This window comes from Gopherus flavomarginatus, chromosome 4 (assembly GCF_025201925.1).
Source record: "Gopherus flavomarginatus isolate rGopFla2 chromosome 4, rGopFla2.mat.asm, whole genome shotgun sequence".
Taxonomy (NCBI): Eukaryota; Metazoa; Chordata; order Testudines; family Testudinidae; genus Gopherus; species Gopherus flavomarginatus.
Genome location: NC_066620.1, coordinates 149,640,682 through 149,659,742, shown reverse-complemented (window position 1 = coordinate 149,659,742; position 19,061 = coordinate 149,640,682). Strand labels below are relative to the sequence as shown.

Sequence of the window (19,061 nt, the reverse complement as noted above, 5' to 3'; positions counted from 1 at the left end):
TACTTGTTTTGCCATAAAACTGCACAGGCAACACATTCAATCTTGCACAACAACATCCTTCTATAATATTTACACACAGCTTTTTATGTGGGTATTATGCATATTAGTTTACATTCACCTTTAGTGAATCTCCCTTTTTTATGGTAATCCTTTCTTCCAGTATATTAAGATCATATCCTATTATAATTCTATTTGCCCAAGTATTTGTGATACTTATCAGCTTTGTATCATTTACAGATTTGACATATTCTTCTTAATGGTTTAGAGGCTATTAAATAGTATGGACTCAGAATGGACTCTGTATACACTTTAGACATCACCTCTCAATGTCACAGTGAACAATTAATTACTCCCAAGTTATTTTTGTTTTAAATCAAACGGTGACATCATTTTATAGTACTCTTATCTAACCCTGTTTCTCTAATTTACCATGAAGAGGTCATGTTCAATTGGGTCAAATGGCTGCTGTTATGTTACACTCACTCAAATGGGTGCAACTGTCACTGGAATCAGTAGAAGCTGTTTGCGTGTGAGTACCATTTTCTCTAAGGAATTTGCTACATTTCCTTTAATCTAATAAGCTTGTTATTGTATCAAATAAAGAAGCTTATTGTGCCAGAGTACCTTCTCTGCTAGCCTCTGAGTTTGAAGCTGAAGATCTGGCTTTGAACGATCACTAGACTTGTCCTCTATCACAGAACCCACAAAGAGCTGGAAATCAGCAACTGGCCTAGAGAAAGACATAAAATATTGAGATTGGGTAAAACACAGTTTGCTGTTACTAAAATCTATTGAATTTACTAAATGTTAATAGTCCATTTTAGAATGGAATTATTCCATTTCAGCATTCACTCAAAGCCTTCATGTCAAACAACAAAAAGCATCAAACATATTTTGCCTGTTCCCAATATCCTTTGAGAAGAACCACAAGAGAACATCACAATTTCATCTGAGTAATAATGGAACTTTTAGCAGATATTTTTCCAATAACCACTTGTTAATTTCAGTAACTGCTAAAAAGGAGTATCAGTACTTATTAGACAGCCCAGTGAAAAGGTAAATGATATTGGAGACAATTGTCGACTAGTGTGAGTAACCTACACAAGCATAAAGAGCATGAGGCTTTTCCTGTTCAATTTAAAGGAGAAAAGGCAAAACTGAACAATTTATGATATCTGAAAGATACTGGCTAAGGAAGAAATATTCAATAATGCAATCACACAGCCTGTGGAAAAATACTACTTCCCTAAAACCATTCAGAATGTCTGTAATCTTCAGTGGTATTCAAAAGCCAAATCTAATAAGCAAACAATATTTCACAAGTGTATAGTGGGCACATTGCCTGTGTGACATAGACTGCCAGACTTGAGGAAATTAGCTAGATTCCCAATGATATCATAGGATGGAAAATGCAGTTGTGTTAGCATTTTTCGATCATCTCACGCTAGTGGGGTATAAAAAGTAGCAAAGACTACTTACAGAACAGCTGAAGTATAGGTGGAATTAGTCGGTGAGCTAGTTTAAAGGAATCCTTTTTCCTTTGCCAGGCAAACTGTCTTGAGCACAGGTTAAGGGAATGGTAGTAGACTCTCCCATCCCAACTGCTGTGCTGTATGCCATGTGCTCGTAGCGGCTCCATTTTGGTGATGCTGTTTTTATTTAGGGCCTGATTCTATAAACATTATCACAGTAAGGCTCTGATCCAGCAAAATACTTAAACATATAATTAAGTTTAAGCATGTGAATAGTCCTATTGACATCAATAAGACTACTCGCTTCTATGCCAGATAGTAGGCATTTGTAGGATAAAGAAAGAATTCTAGGATTCTTCTAGATTGATACTATTGAACATGTGTCTAGCTATAGAAAGGCCCAACCTACTGTGATGCATGCATAAATGTGCAATTAACATTTTTTCATTTCCCCTTAATTACTATATTCACCTTGTACACGATTTGAGGGCATAACACCTTATATTAAGAATTCTTTCATTTGTAATAAAATCCAATTTACTTTTTGCATCTATCAGACAGGAGAATGAAAATCTATATGAATGTTACTTTTATTTCTAATCAGTTTAACTTTCAGATTTTTAGTGCTGTAATATTTGCATTTCAGGCATTGCAATGGGATATTTATTTCAATTGAATTTTTAAGTATCAGAAGTGATTCTGTTGGTTTTGAGATTTCATAAAAACTTGTTTTTAAAAAAATTAAATGGTGAGCCAGATTTAAGTTAAATGTTCCTCTAAAATTGACTGGGATTTAAATATGAATTATAATCTTCATCTTAGCCAATTCTGTTTGATTTTCTCTATTCATATTTTCCTAAAAGCTCACTGAGATCCTACAGTATTAAGCACCACATACAAAAAATATTTTATTAGAACATAAAATGTAAACACTTTACCGTTTTTTGGAGACAGGAACGGCAGATATTGAATTTATCAAATTTTCTGCTGGCAGGTTCAAAGCTCTTGAAAGCTAGATTTGAAACAGATCAAAACTATAATAAGAAAGATTTTCAGTGAAGTTATTCCCTGTTTAGGCTCCAATGCGGATGAGACATACATTTTTATAAATTTATTACCATCCAGACTGGTGGCAAAAATGTTAGCTGAAGCTATTTTAAGGTCAGTTTTTAAAAATGTGTTACAAACACAGCCAATCAAAAAACATAAAGGGTGCTTTAGAGAAAGCAGTACTAATCAAAACTTGCAGCTCTAAACCCCTTTTATTTGTAGAAGGAAGACTGCAGAGATCTGTTTATTGGAATGAAAAAGATACATTTTATTTTAATATAAACTATTTATTGCCTGGAAGATGAATGATAATCAATTGCTGACCCATCTTAAGATATTTTTCATGAGGGTAACTGAATAAGTGGTACCTTCTGTCATACTGGGTTATATTTTTGCCCTAGTGGAAGCAGGTGCAATTCTAATGAAGTCAGTGGAGCTGCATCTACTAAGGATGAACTTAGCCCATGGTGTGAAGTTCCCTGCAAAAAACATGCCAACGAACAGTGGCTCAGAAAAGCAGCAGACACAATTTGGAAAGCTAATTCATTAGAAAAATCAGATTCCATTTGTGGAAAAAAAAATCATAAAAATACAGAATATTCTTGTGACTACAATTTTTATTTGTTGGTAATAATCATTTAACAACGTTAAACGAAAAAAAACCCCCTTCAGTTTGCCTCAAACTGAAATATGATGAGCAAAACTGACAGAACACTCAAATTTACCCCGGATCAATAAGAAAACATTACATTGGAAAAAAGAAGAGATGAATAAGGCACTTCAATGTTAGGAATAAAATTTAAAAATCTAACCTCCAGTTCCCTGGTCTAGCCAATGAAATGCAGCTCAGAGGCAGTAACAGAGTCTGAGAGATTAATGTTAACACTTTAAAAGCCTTTGGGAAATCAGGGGAGAGTAGATTTTATTTTTAAAGCCCTAAATGGACCACTCCAACCTTTCTCACTGTTCTTGTTCCTTTCTCTCTCTATTCTGTTGCCTGCTAATTCTGCTTTTTTAACATCAGCCTGTTTTCTCTTCTCACACAAAAACCAGAGCTTTGTCTCCTGCTGTTCTGAGAAGCCTTCCAATATCTTATCAACTTTGCATCTCTTTACAATCTCAAATTAAATCATGTGCTTGAGTTATACTTTTGAAATCTGGTACATTACTTCTTCACTGTAATTACAGAGAAAAAAAAGATGGGAGCCAACATTCTTTATCAGATATCACGAAAAAGTCATCAGTCTAATAGCCACTTCCTCCTAAAGGGTGGGTGGCTGTCTTCTAACAAATATGAACTGTTCTGTTATACTATATTGTATCATCTTGAACACTATGGCAGTGCAAGATACTGTATTTATGGTATTATATAAACGTAGTGCTTGAAAAATTCACTCAACACTTACTAGCCTGAAAACTGAATGCGCTAGCCAAGGTGAAAAATCCATGTCACCATGTCCCTGAGACAACACTCTCTGCAAATTAAAGGATTAAACAGTTTACTGTTCACTTGCTATATTTAATTTTAACACATCAACTCTTTAAAAGCAACTTTCTAAGGGATTCTCTACATGGGGAATTATTCCAGAATAACTATTCCTGAACCAATTCCAAAATGGATTAAGATGACTTGAAATAAGGTACTTTCATTCTGGAATAAGTGTGTCCACATGTGGAGTTAATGAGAAATAGTTAATCCACTTTAAATTCCACCCCCCTGCCTTACTTCGCATTAGCTTTCATATGTAGACAAGCACTAACTGAGTTTTGCTTTTGTTTCATATTTTCCTTTCCTGGCATCACTCCAATGTCCCCTCTCTTCTTTCCTACAATATATTTTCCTGTGTTGTTTACAGTGGCTTTTCCTTTCTTTCTTTCTCGCTCTTTCTATTCTTTGAAAGCTCTAATTCTTCTTCCTAATTTATCTACTCAATCTTCCTCACACCCTAGACTACCCACACCTTCCCTAACATGAGAACATAAGGACTCATACATGGGACTTAAAAGCTACCACATACTTAACTGCCAGGGACTAGACCGAAGGACTTAAGTAAAATGAGGGGCCACACCACCCAGGGACACCACCCAGAAAAGAAGCCATCACTATCTGGACTCCTACCATGATGACAAGGATCCATCATGGTAGGAGCTCAGGGGCTCCTTTTACTATAGCCTCCTTCATATGACCTGGATCTGTTACAAAGTCACATGTCAAATGATAGTGGACAACATTAGGGTTGCTAATTTTGGTCAGATATATTCCCAGAGGTTTCATCACATGATGTAATCTTTAATTAGAGGCTAATCTTTAATTCCTGGAGACTCCCTGGGCAATCCTGGAAGTTTGATAACCCTCAACAGCATCCTCCGCTTTAACTGGTTATGATTCCTTTTTTTTAATTAAATGACAATAAAACATGATACCAACCAAAACTGATCACCACAAATTATTCTGTCTCTGAATAACAATGGTCTTCTAATCACAAAGCCACTTCTTGTTCTCAGTGCAGTTTCTTCTTCAGTGGCTAACTCAGTTGCAAAGGAAGAGCTTCCACCTGGAACCGTATTTGCTGTCCTTAGTGGTTTTCAATACCAGTGATTAGGTGGGCATGTGTTACTTTTGTCAGCAGCATTCCAGATGTCCTGGTTTTCTTTATAGGTCTTCAATTCCCATTTTAGAACTGATTCTCATACATAGTTTCAGATATGACCTCAGTGCAGCTAATAAAACTCTTACAGTGAGTGGATGGTCAGAAGGTGAAGCATGAAGTAGAACCAGTCTATCTAGGTGTGACCTTAGACCACACATTGAGTTACCATGCCCACCTGAAGAAGACAGCAACTAAAGTTAAGACGCGCAACAATCTTCTTAGCAAACTGGCAGGTTTATCATGGGGTGCTCGTGCTCCAACTTTGCAGATGCCAGCTCTTCCCAACTTGTATTCGGTGGTGGAGTACTACGCACCAGTTTGGAGTCGATTGTCACACACCAAACTGGTGGAAACGCAGTTACTTGCCACCATGAGTATCATCTCCAGCACCCTGAGTCCGACCCCACTCCCATAGCTCCCAGTTCTGAGCAATATTGCTCCTCCTCATATCAGATGAAAGGTTGCCACTGGCAAGTTACTGGAGAAAGTATGCACCAACTCAAACCTACTGCTGCACAATGACCTTTTTAAACCACCAGCTGCACATCTGCCATCACATCGCCCATTATGGTCTCATCCGCCACGCCAGGATGTTAGGGCGGAAACACTCTGGCGAGAGGAATGGATATCTGTTACAATCCCCAACCAGTCCCTTGTCACCGACTCCACAATTTGCCCACCTGGTTCTGACCCGCCCCGTTGCCAATGGTCCCCATTGAACAGGTTCCAGACTGGGCAAGGTCTCTGTGCAGCCAATCAGTATTGCTGGGGTCTTTGTGACAGCCCTTTCTGCAACTGTGGTGCAACACAGACGATGATGCACATTATCGATGAATGCCTGCTGACTAGGTTCAGCAGTGGCCTAGAACTGCATCATGCCACTGAAGATGTCATCACTTGGCTAGCCAACTATGCACTCGCTAAATAAAGGTAAGTGGATGCCAACCTCTGTCGTTACAAAGGCTAAGTCTACAGCACATGCCACTGGTGCCACCATGTAAGGTACGTGTAATGACACACCACAGTGACAAGCTGCGCAGCTATACACATCAGTGAAATACTCTGGGGGAGCTGCCTGTTGGAATTATTATTATTAAGGCTACATTTTAGTCATGGGTATTTTTAGTAAAAGTCATGGACAGGTCAAGAGCAGTAAACAAACATTTAAAGCTTGTGACCTGTCCATGACTTGTACTATATACCCCTGACTAAACCTTGGGGAAGGGGGCGGACAGGAGTGCTGCATGGGCGGGGGGGAAGGGAAGGCCGGGGGGCACTGCAGGTGCTCAGTGAGGTGGGCGGGGGGGGCAGGCAGCGGCACGCAACCTGGGACCCCCCCTTGTGTTGACGGGTCTGTGTTTGGGGCTGGCAGGCTCCCTACTCGGCTCCACGGCCTCCCAGAAGCAACAATATCCCTCAGCTCCTAGGCAGAGGCACGGTCATGCAGCCCTGCGTGCTGCCTCCTCCCCAAGTGCCGGCTCCACAGCTCCCATTGGCTGCGGTTCCTGGCCAATGGTGCTGGGGGGGAGGGGGGTCTGAGACTGCCTCAGCACCAGCCGGTGCAACTAACCCGAGGGCTTCCCAAGCCACTCAGGCAGCCCCAGGCCAGCCACATCGGCAACTACAGAAGTCACAGAAAGTGACTTGCGTGACAAACTCACAGCCTTAATTATTAATAATACAAGGTATCACCACAATATCAATATAACCATAAATACCTTTATTAAATTCCAAGGCTGAATGGTATTTATCCAAACGTGCTTTAAATGCCTAAGTAATAATTACAACCATACAGTAGCATGAAGTTATAAGCATTAATCAGCTGCTTACAACAGGACTGGACCTAGGACGCTCAAACCCATGTTGGTTGGCTCCAACTGAACAGCAGGTACTAGCAAGGAACTTTGAAGACTTTACCCTTTTATACCTTACAATTGGAACATATATCAAGTATCAGAGGGGTAGCCGTGTTAGTCTGGATCTGTAAAAGCAGCAAAGAATCCTGTGGCACCTTATAGACTAACAGATGTTTTGGAGCATGAGCTTTCGTGGGTGAATACCCACTTCTTCAGATGCATGTGGTGGAAATTTCCAGGGGCAGTATATATATGCTAGCAAGCAAGCTAGAGATAACGAGGTCAGTTCAATCAGGGAGGATGAGGCCCTGTTCTAGCAGTTGAGGTGTGAAAACCAAGAGAGGAGAAACTGGTTCTGTAGTTGGCAAGCCATTCACATGGAACATACATGACTATGGTCACTGCTTCTTGAATTCCTTTCTTTGTTAAAATCAGTTAGAACCATCTTGAGAATTGGGGCTTTTTTTCCAAAGAGTTTTCTCCTATCTTATCAGTTACCTTTCAGGTCATTTTTCCAATGAAGCCACATTCCAAGCCCAGTATTATCAATTAAGCAAAGCACCTTCCAAGGCCATCCCACGACTGCTAAACACCGGCATTTTACATAAACTGCAAAGCATATATATTATTTACCCAAACTTATTAAACCTTTTATATACCTTTCTAACCCTATACTGCTGGAACCATTCTGTGCTGCTGGAGTCTTTCACAGTAGCAGAGAAAGGCTCTGGCAGCCTGCTGGGGCTACTTTTCCTTCTGCCAGAGCCTTCCTCTGCTACTGTGAAAGACTCCAGCAGCGGGACAATACACTGCTAAAAAATAGCAGTGTAGATGAGGGAGGCACTGCTTGGGCATGTAGAGTTGTATTGGGATTCAAACCCTAAGGGTGCCGGTGTGTCTTTACTCACCTAAGCAGTGCCTCACCATTTAACATTGCTATTTATACTGGCAAGTGGGAGTATGCAGTATATATACCCTACACACTGCTGTAAGAAGAGTGCGGTTTATATGTACCCTCAGTGTACTAGTAACTGAAAGCCTATACTGATACATGGGTGTAATTAGTAAAGTCATGTGTCTAAAAAGCCAGAAATGTCTGAGAACTTTCACACTGGACAGTAACAGACCACAAATTCCAACCGTGGTTGAACCTGGTGATATTTCTAAACAAAAGGCTCTCGAGTATGCTTGCAATTGTTTCCATTGCTTCACACTGACTGTTCAGATACTTCAGGTTTTAGAGTGACAGTCCTGGAATCTTACACATGATACATTTGAAGGTTCATCCCCACTCCTCAGTCTAGTGAAAGAAAGGAGGCGTCTGTGTGTTCACTACTCTCATCCTGGCCACAGCACACATTGGAACAACATAAAACCTGACCTGATGCTTGACAATTTCACTTCTGCCCCTAGGGTTCTGAATAGCAGTGTATCTGATCAGTCTCAGGACTTTGTCTATGTGAAAAAAAAATAATACCAGTTTAACTGAAACTGGTGCAAACACCTAATAGATGCTCTTATTTTGGTTTAAGAGCATCTTTTCAAGGTTTAGATTAAACAGATTCCTTTAATCCGTTTAAAATAAACTGAAATATTGGATAATGGACTCTTCAGCCTCGAAGACTGGCTGGAAGTTGAAGCTTGACAAATTCAGCATGGAAATAAGGTACAAATTTTTAACAGTGAGGTGAGGGTAAGTAACCAATGCATCAATTTACCAAGGTTGGCCGGGGCATTTTCCATCACCACCCATTTCCAGAGCAAGACAGGCTGTTTTGCTAAAAGGAGAGGCTGGAGTTCCAGAGCAATGAACCCAGAGAAGTTGTGTGGTCGGTGCTAAGCAGGGGGTGGGACAGAAGATCATAGAATCATAGAATATCAGAGTTGGAAGGGACCTCAGGAGGTCATCTAGTCCAACCCTCTGCTCAAAGCAGGATCAATCCCCAACTAAATCATCCCAGCCAGGGCTTTGTCATGCCTGACCTTAAAAACCTCTAAGGAAGGAGATTACACGACCTCCCTAGGTAACCCATTCCAGTGCTTCACCACCCTCCTATTGGAAATTTTTTTTCCTAATATCCAACCTAAACCTCTCTCACTGCAACTTGAGACCATTACTCCTTGTTCTGTCATCTGGTACCACAGAGCAGTCTAGATCCATCCTCTTTGGAACTTCCTTTCAAGTAGCTGAAAGTAGCTATCAAATCCCCCCTCGTTCGTCTCTTCTGCAGGCTAAACAATCCCAGTTCTCTCAGTCTCTCCTCATAAGTCATGTGCTCCAGCCCCCTACTCATTTCTGTTGCCCTTCGCTGGACTGTTTCCAATTTTACCACATCCTTTTTGTAGTGTGGGGCCCAAAACTGGACACAATACTCCAGATGAGGCCTCACCAATGTCAAATAGAGGGGAATGATCACGTCCCTCGATCTGCTGGCAATGACCCTACTTATACATCCCAAAATGCCATTAGCCTTCTTGACAACAAGGGCACACTGTCGACTCATATTCAGCTTCTCATCCACTGTAACCCCTCGGTCCTTTTCTGCAGAACTGCTACCTAGCCATTTGGTCCCCAGTCTGTAGCAGTGCATGGGATTCTCCTATCTCTGCACTTGTCCTTGTTGAACCTCATCAGATTTCTTTTGGCCCAATCCTCTAATTTGCCTAGGTCCCTCTGTATCCTATCCCTACCCTTCAGCGTATCTACCATTCCTCCCAGTTTAGTGTCATCTGCAAATTTGCTGAGGGTGCAGTCCACGACATCCTCCCCATCATTAATGAAGATATTGAACAAAACCGGCCCCAGGACTGACCCTTGGGGCACTCCGCTTGATATCAGCTGCCAACTAGACATGGAGCCACTGATCACTACCCGTTGAGCCCAACAATTCAGCCAGCTTTCTAGCCACCTTATAGTCCATTCATCCAGCCCATACTTCTTTAACTTGCTGGCAAGAATACTGTGGGAGACCGTATCAAAAGCTTTGCTAAAGTCAAGGAATAACACATTCACTGCTTTCCCCTCATCCACAGACCCAGTTATCTCCTCATAGAAGGCAATTAGGTTAGTCAGGCATGACTTGCCCTTGGCGAATCCGTGCTGACTGTTCCTGATCACTTTCCTCTCCTCTAAGTGCTTGGAATTGATTCCTTGAGGCCCTGCTCCATGATTTTGCCAGGGACTGAGGTGAGGCTGACTGGCCTGTAGTTCCCTGGATCCTCCTTCTTCCCTTTTTTAAAGATGGGCACTACATTAGCCTTTTTCCAGCCACACTGGTCCCATCTAGGTTTATCATCAACCATACGTGCCTGGTTCAAACCGGACTCTGAGTGTCCACACAGCTTCTTGCGCCAGTTTAACTCCCCGGACTTGCCACCATCACACCGTGCACGGCCCCGGCCCCGGCCCCAGGAGCGGCCGCGGGACCCCGGGCTGCCTGGCACCGCGGACTCGGGCACGCGAGGGTCAGTTACACGCACATCCCACAGCTCGGCGGGGGCAGGGCCAAAGGGGAGTTTAGGAGCCGGGGGTTCGAGCGCTGAGGGGAGGGGGAGTTAGACAGCCGGACGGTCCCAAGCACATGGATCCCGGGGCGGAGGGGGTTGGACCATGTGCAGGGGCCAGGAGAGTCTCTGAGCAGGGGACACGCTACCTGAGAGGCGATGCTCCTCCGAAAGGGACAAGCCGCCATGGCTCACATCAAAGGAGCCGCGCCTGCACCCCCGTCCCCACCACGCGTGGACTACCCCAGAGGGGAGGAGCCGTTCCTTCATGTCGCCGCTGAAGGGAGGGCGAACTGTACAACCCTCGGAGGGGTGAGCAGCTTCCCCCTCCCCCCGCACCGGTGTTTGAGCCGGGCCGCTCGCGGGGAGGAGCGGCAAGAGTGGACCATCCCATTGTGTAAAAGAGGGGGAAGTAGTTTTCAAGTTCTCTCTGAGGCTGGAGGAAGTGAACTCGCCCTGTTGTCGGAGATTTGCGCATGCGCCAGTAACTTCTCGCGCGCTCGCTCGAGTGGGCTGAGGTGCTGCACAGGGGAGTGCGAGGGGGCAGGATGAGCACGAGCTCCGTCTCCAAGGTGAGTAGGGGAGGGGGTCACTGACCCCGCGTGGCAGCCCTGCGGCAGCTCAGCGCCCGGATCGAGCCGCCGGCCCAGTCAGTGGGTCCGGGCGGCTCCCGCGGCGCGCTCTGTGCGGACTGGGGGAAGCGGGTCCGCTCCCCGCCCAGGGCGCTAGGGGACTCCCCCGCGGGAGCTCGGCCAGGAAGGAACCTGGAGTGGAGCCCCCGCCCCGCCCGTGGGGCTGGAGTGGAGCCCGGTCTCCTGTGGGGCTGCTGGCCCGACCCTGGGCGGGTAGGAGGCAGGTGTTACAGCAGGGAGGTGGGGCGCGAGGCTCGTGTGCACTGTGGGGGGGGGGGCTGTTTGTGTTTCCCCATCCCCTAGGGACACCCGCCCCCCCAGCCGCCGTACGTTCCCCGGGCCCACCTTCACCGTTAGAGCAGGAGCGAGCAGTGTTGAGTCCTTTTGTTGTACCTCTTTATAGCAGCCTTGCATTTGGTTTTTTCTTGTACTCTAAATACATATACTGCATCTCCAGAAACACTCACAGGGCGCAGATGCTGTCTGTACAGCCAGATTATCTTCCACAGACATTGAAGCAGGTGCAGAACTTTATTCACCTGACTAAAGTCAAATAAGTTCTGGCAGGACTTGTCCCTGACACCCAGCAATAGTAGCATGTGATATGCAACAGAGGAGATATGTACAGATACTATGTCCCGCTGCAGGGAGGAGTGGGATAGAGACCATGGGACTATGTAGTTTTTATTTTGCTACAGGAGTGTGATTAATATGCTGCCTTGCTATTCTGTCATGTACATTGTGTTAGACTGTGCAGAGGTTGTGGGTGATATTGGAATGAGAGAGATGTATACAGGCTTTGTAACAGTGAGAAGGTGGATATGATATCGGGCCTGGGATACTATTTATTCATTCATAGTCTTTTATACCACAGAATATCAGTGTGCTTTGTTAATTAATGACACTGATTATTGAAAACATACAGACTTCTAAACTTATAAGCAACCCTACTATTCATAAAAACGTGTGTGACCAACAACTATCAATTAAGAGAAATCAGAACAAAACTAAAAGCAAAATAGTGTTCAGTCCAAAGTATGGACTTAGCTACTATGATCCCTGGCTTCATCCCCACAGATTACACTGTTACAGCTCATTTTACTTGTGGATGAGGTACAGGTCCTACCCTCATGCAAAAACCGATCTGTTAAGCATCAAAATCAATGTGAGTACATTATTTCAGAACTCCATGCATGCCACTAGCTCCTAGTTTTCTTCAGAACTGAATTTGAGATCAGACCCTAGGACCAGGACTTTAAGTCATTTGAAGTTGGTGGAAAGGCTCCTATTGACTTAAATAGGCTTTGGACCAGGGTACTAATCTTTACTCTGCCTGGTCTAGAATTTGACTCATAAAGATTACCTAACTGTCCATACCAACCAAAATCCAATGCTTCATGCGGACAGTGTAGCCAAAGATTAATTTTAGATATTTGGATGTTGGGTTCAATGGAAAGTCCTGCCCCCAAGCTTGACCATTATCAAGATCCAAGTCTTATGTTTTCATTAAAGCCTTCCTGCAGTAAACTCCTATGACCAAAACAGCGCTAGCAAGAGATGAGGGATAAGAAGACTGAGGCCATGGCTACACTGGCACTTTACAGAACTGCAACTTTCACGCTCAGGAGTGTGAAAAAAAACACCCCCCTGAGCGCTGCAAGATACAGCGCTGTAAAGCCTCAGTGTAAACAGTGCTGCAGTGCTGGGAGCGCGGCTCCCAGCGCTGCAAGCTACACCTATAGAGGATGTGGAGTACGTGCAGCACTGGGAGAGCTCTCTCCCAGCGCTGGCACTGCGACCACACTCGAAACTTCGTGCTTTGAAGTGCAAGTGTAGCCATACCCTAAGGGTAGGGAAAGTGCTGCAATGTGGCCACACTGACAGCTACCAGCGCTGCAGTTTGGCCACATTTGCAGCGCTGTTGGTAGTGGTGCATTGTGGGCAGCTATCCCAGTGTTCAAGTGGCTGCAGCGTACTTTTCAAAAAAGGGGGGTGAGGGGGAACGTGGGGGAGAGAGAGAGAGTGGATTTTTGGATCTGTCAGCTCCCTGCCTTGCAAGTTCTAAGGACTGGAACATACACATCACCAACCTGCAGTCAATTTAAAAGTTTGGAGCCCTTCCCCCACCCCTCTCTTATTCACTACATGCAAATTATGCACTCCTAAATAGCCTTCAGACCACATAAGCAGCTGCTCAACACGGACTCCCCCCTCCCCCTCTGTTGTGTGACTTCTCTCTTCAAGCAAACAGCTGTGAACCTTCCAAAGCAATTCCCCTGCCTGCCTTCGCTCGCTCGAGCAAACAGGAGCTGTGTTTGTTTTTTAGATAAGTGGCTCTGGGGAGCTCAGAGTTCAGCCATTCTTCCAGTTTGTTGTGAGCAGGCATTCTGGGATACCTCCTAATACCCTGGAGGCCAATAACAGCGCTTTTGGTGGCCACACTTGATGAGCAGTGCTGCATCACCAGCGCTGCAATCATTACACCCCAAGCAGACCAGGTGTACAGCCAGCGCTGCAGCCAGGGAGTTGCAGTGCTGGATGTGCCTTGCAGGTGTGGACAGTTAGTAAGTTGCAGCGCTGTAAACCCACCACCAGTGCTGCAACTCTCCAGTGTAGCCAAGCCCTGGGATAGGAACAGGTCTTATCTCTCTCACCCCTGGTTTCTTGTCCCAATCTCCATTCCTCAGGCTTCTCATTCTGTTCCTTGTCTCCTTGCCCAGCAAGTCCTATTCCTCATCCTCCAGGATTGTTTTATGTCTTAGTCCCAATCTCTTGCCCCTTCCTGTCTAACCAGTCCCAGCTCTTTGTCCAATCTCTCTCTCTCCTTCCTGTCCCCACTGGCTCCCAGTCCTAGTCTCCCTCCATGGACACTTCATCCAAGCTCAGTCTTCCCTCTGCCTGGCTCATTGACTCTGTCGTTTCCCGTTTTCGCCCCCGGATCCAAACTTCTTGTTTGATCTTAGTTTTCCCTCAACTCTGCAAACTGGCTCCCACTCTCTTCCCCTCCACTGTTTCCCTCATTGGTTCCTAGTCTGCTTGCTCAATAGATTCCAGCCTTCCCTCTGCTCCCAGTCCCAGCCTCCTTGCCCAGCCAATCCCAGTTTCTCTCCCACTTTCAGTCTCATCAGATACCTTGTCCAGTCTACTCCTTTTCTTACCCCTAGTCCAGCTTTCTATCCTCTGTTTTTGAATTGGATGGCTTACTCTTCTAGCAGCCTGGGTGCCAGCAGAGCAGGCCGTTGAGAATATGTCTAACTGCAGTTTGAAACCTGTGACTGGCCTGACTTAGGCTTATGGGTTTGTTTAACTGTGGTGTGCTTGGGCTGGGTCTGGGACCCAGTGAGGTAGGAGGGAGCATGCTCAGTCATACTATGGAGATGGCACATATGCAGTCTGGAGGTCCACATGAGGATCTGTGAGAAGCTCAAACATGCTTAGTGAGAATGGAATCTTCAGATATATTATCTGCTGAAATTGAAGAAGTCTTAACTGAGCATAAGTGAGTTGTGATTTTTCAGAGGCTTGCAACTTGGCCAAATTTGGGTAAATTTTCACAGGAACAGCAAAAGGCCCATCCCTGGAAAAGGCACTCTCCTGCCACATTTCAAGTCCCTGTTCCACAGCATTGGGTCACTAGAGCTATTCAGAGGAAAGGTTGTCAGAATTTTTTTACTAGGGCAAAAGAACATATTTTTCTCTAGCCTAGTTCTCAGAAGCAGCTAAACCATTTTAGCTGGAATTTTCCAAAAAAAAAAAAAAAAAATCAGAATGAGGCAGATACTAGGCCTGAAAAATTTCAGCCCAAATGGGTAAAATTCACAAAGTTATAAGCAACTGAAAACGGAGTCTTATATTCGGAAGTGTCAGACAACCTTAATAATAGTATGTATTTGGCCTATGATACCTACACAATATGTATACACTGCAGCTGTTAGCATGCTTCCTAGCACGAGTAGATAGATGTGCTGGCTCTGTGCAGGCTAACCTCCTAAAATAGCTGTGTGGTCATGACAACTAAGGCTCACCATATATGAGAGAGGTAGCTAGGTGGGTTTATACTCAGGCAACTAGCCTGAGCTGCTGCCTGCATTACTGTGGCCACAGTACTATTTTTAGCTCAAGCTGACAGCGTGTGTCTGTCTACCCATGCTAGGAAGCATGCTGTCAGCTGCAGTGAAGACCGATCCACAGAGGGAATGAGAGCATGTGAACCCCTTTGTGTGATATTCTCTGTTCTATAAATCACCCATCAAAGGGGTTATCAGGTTCCCTCCCACAGTGTAACAGTTTTTTTGTATCTCCTGTGCAGTATATCAAACACACTCCAGTGATTACACACACTTGTGTGCATACCTTCTGCTGCTGCCCATTTTATGTGGATTATCCTGATGATTTGTGTGTGTGGTGCTGTAGTGCTTGTGACTGGTGTAACACACTTTGTCTGCTGTACCTTTTTCATTACACTTAACATTCTGACCCTGCCAATGTTAGTGACATCTTAAAATGGATAGAAGTAAAACTGATATGCAGCTGCACTGAGCACTAGCTCTGCTGCTGCAGATGGAGATTGTGCTTTTTTTTTTTTTTAAACACAAATCTGGTTTGGCACTTCCTTCTGTTGCCATGGAGCGCTTCTCCTGTGTCCCTCATGAGACTAATATTGGTGATCAAAGATTTAAATGAAATAGTGTTTGCTGTCCATGTACATGTATTATTTTAAATCACTCCTGCATGTCTCTTGACTCTGAATTAAAAGTCTAGATCTGGTTTAAGATTAGGGTTGGGATTGTGGCAGCTATTTACAAGGGGGTAATGGTCTCAAAATTGAATCCAAAATTTGGGGTCTTCCTCCTCAGCTATGTGTTACTTGGCAGTAGGTCTGTAGTGAATCCTCTAGAGGACTGCAAGGTCCCTTGCTTGTGGCATCTGTCGGCATCTGTCTTCTACAGTGGTTCTCCTTTTTTCTTTTTACTCTGTAGCCTTGTATACCCTGACATTTTTAGGGCAATCTCCCACCATTGCATGGGCCAATCTGATTTTTACCATCATATCATCTTGACTTGTTCTGATCAGAGTTAGATGACATGGGTAAGAATGCTAGTGTAGATCCCTCCGCAAAGGCCTTTCCCAGCATTGTATGTCATCTCTGTGAGAAGGGGATTGTATTGCTTCTCTCTGTTGTCATTGGTATGATGGGAACCTATGGTGTTTCATGGTGGGGCATCGAATCCCCACTTCATGTTTTATAGGGGTTGTACTTTATCATGTTTGTTCCATTCTAGAAATAGCAACTTAGATTTTCTTTCTTTATTTTTCCTTTCAAGTTACATTTTGCTGTTATTTTTAAACGCACTGTCTGATATATTTTGATGTCCTACTTTTTTTCTTTTTAGGAACTATAATCATTTTTAACCACAAACAGCTTTGTATTTTTAAAATGTTTTTTATAAATTGTGAAACCATGTGTTATTTTGAAAGTCTAGTTCTTTTCTTTGAGAAACCACTTGTTGCACCATATTGTAGTTAGACATTTTCCCAAAGTAAGACATCACCTCCCCCCACTCCAGATGTTTTGAAACAAATCTAATTAGGACTTACAGTTTTAAATATATTCTGTCTTCCTTTCACATAGATATGCTGTAGCCTTGCTACTTCACTCTGATACTATCAGATTTTGTAAGCCAAGCACAGTTGGTGAGCAGGTGCTTAGAGTGAAAACCTCAAAGGGAAAATTCAGGTGCTGCAGGAAATGGTAAATTCAGTAGGTGATACTCTTCCTCTGAGTCAGTACTGAATGTGCGTCTCCTGCATGATTTTAGGAGAGATTGGATCTCGAGAGAGATTATCTTTCAGGTGAGATATAAAATATAGGTCCTTACCACTATTGTTAAGAGTGGGAGTGCTGCCTCTATTAGACTGGCCCAGTTTGAGTAGTTAAAATATTTAATTTCCCCTGCATGTCAATTGGATATGATATTCCTCACTTCCTGTCTTAAGATAATATGTAGTTTTGCTGTGTACTGTTTCAGTTGGTGTGGTTCACCCTAGCATGAGTGCATGGTAGGTGAACTAAAGGATTTCTTCTCTTGCCAATACACTTTGGAAACCCATCTGAATGAAAACTATTATGTTGCACTTAACTGCATAATCCAGTTATGCATAAAATGGTCATGACCTGACCTGACCAAATTAGACTGCATAGATTACTATTCTGGTTAATATCATGATGGCTTATTGTATGCTGCATTACAAATTGAGGTTCTGATGTAGCTTTCTACAGTGAAACCATTCCAAGTGATTACTCTGAATAATCATGGTATTTTATTATTTTTTTGTCCTTCCACTCTTTTCAATAGCTTTTAGTATATGTGATAGCATATACCACTGGACATATACAAAAGTACTTATAGATTAATAGAGCCGTAGAGTTTAAAGCCAGAATAGACAAGTAGATCATCTAGTCTGGCCTTCAATATACCACGGACCATTAAATTTTACCCAGTTACCTTTGAGCCCAATAACTTGTGTTGGGTTAGACAGAGCATCTCTCCTAGAAATGCATCCTGTGTTGAACTGAAAATATCAAGTTATGGAGACTGATGTGAAAACTTGCACTGCTGTTCATTCCATTGGGTAACTGCAGAGTCTTTATGTAAACATTAAAGTAGCAGTCAAAATTATGCACATAAGTTAACTACTAAATATCATTTATGAATTGTGTGCTCTTGCATGGTGTTGCATGGAATGCGGCTATGCTCGGAAAATTCATGCACATTTTTTTTCAGCATTGATGCATCTGCACTGGTGCTACCAGTGAGGGAAACTATTGCCAGCTGAGCAACTATCTCATTTAATCCTGCTTATACAAAATTGTTGGAATCCCTTAATTAACCTGTGATGGACCATCTGAATAGTTAGTGCTCTGAGAAGAGCTGGATGACAAAGTTTACACCCAGTTGATGACCTTGCCTACATTTTTTAAGAGTTTGGCGGTATAGACATACCGGTAGAGCTATATCAGCAAACCTACTATACCTCTACTGGTATGTCATGTCAGTAACATTTTAAAACTTCTAGAATTTATAATTTAGTTCCTTATGAATTTTAATGTAAAGTTGCAATAGCACAAGTTTCAAATTATTTTTTACAAAGCATCCAGTTGATTTAAATCAATGACTTAAAAAAATAATTACATGATTTAAATAATCTTGATTAAAAGCATGTACCCAGGTGTCCAGCACTGCAAGAGAATATTTAAATTATTCATGGTTTAATTGAATTTAAAATATGTTGAAATGCTGTGTTCGTATTTAGCTTTTTAAACTGTTTTAAAACAAAATCTAAAGTTTGGGCCATAAGTGATTTTATTAGAAATTAAAACATTTGGTATCTGAGAGCAGGGGTGAATTTGCACATACACAAATGCATGTGTATTTGCATGTCTAATTTTCACTTGCAGTTAGTCTAATAGTGCCTGTAAATAGTCACTTTGGCACATAACTTGTCGTGTGTGTGTCATATTCATATGTGCAATGAAAAGAGAAAACTTTCCTGTCTGAGGTTTGAAAATTAGGCTTTTTCTTTTCATATGTATTCCATCTACTTTGAACTGACATTGTTAATCAGATATCTGTTTTTACACTGCCTGTTACAATTTACCTTTTTGAGAAGTAAGGGAAGTTCTTTCGCTCCGGGTCAGAATCTTCTAGTCTAGGTTTAGTAATCTATCTTTGGTTGTATAGAAGTTCCTATTTGGAAATATAGGACTTGACATACAAAATCAGACTGTCTATTTTAGGTATTTCTGTGCTCCCCAATACTTTAGTGTCTGAGCACCTCACAATGTTTAGTGTTTTTATTGTCACAACACCTTTGTTGGTGGGTGTTTATGCATTA

General features: G+C 43.0%; 2 protein-coding genes across 9 annotated transcripts in view; one reads left to right on the top strand and one right to left on the bottom strand.

Moving 5' to 3' along the window:
* RARS2 (arginyl-tRNA synthetase 2, mitochondrial) overlaps positions 1 to 10,829 on the bottom strand; it is a 59,584-nt gene extending 48,755 nt beyond the window's left edge. For 5 of the 6 annotated variants that reach the window (XM_050950128.1, XM_050950127.1, XM_050950131.1 and 2 more), the window contains exons 1-3: positions 10,683 to 10,792; positions 2,411 to 2,484; positions 625 to 730 (exon numbers count right to left, since the gene is read on the bottom strand). In XM_050950128.1, coding sequence (XP_050806085.1) covers positions 625 to 730; positions 2,411 to 2,484; positions 10,683 to 10,721 — 219 coding nt within the window. In that variant the 5' untranslated portion in view covers positions 10,722 to 10,792. Of the gene's footprint in view, positions 1 to 624; positions 731 to 2,410; positions 2,485 to 10,682 lie in introns of all 6 variants that reach the window. The other variant, XM_050950132.1, reaches the window with a different exon arrangement.
* ORC3 (origin recognition complex subunit 3) overlaps positions 1 to 19,061 on the top strand; it is a 260,786-nt gene that overhangs the window by 159,397 nt on the left and 82,328 nt on the right. For 2 of the 3 annotated variants that reach the window (XR_007773973.1, XM_050950112.1), the window contains exon 1: positions 11,031 to 11,105. Coding sequence is in view for 2 of the 3 variants with exons in the window: in XM_050950112.1 (XP_050806069.1) it covers positions 11,082 to 11,105 (24 nt within the window). In the remaining variant the exon portion in view is untranslated. Of the gene's footprint in view, positions 1 to 11,030; positions 11,106 to 19,061 lie in introns of those variants that run through there. The other variant, XM_050950111.1, reaches the window with a different exon arrangement.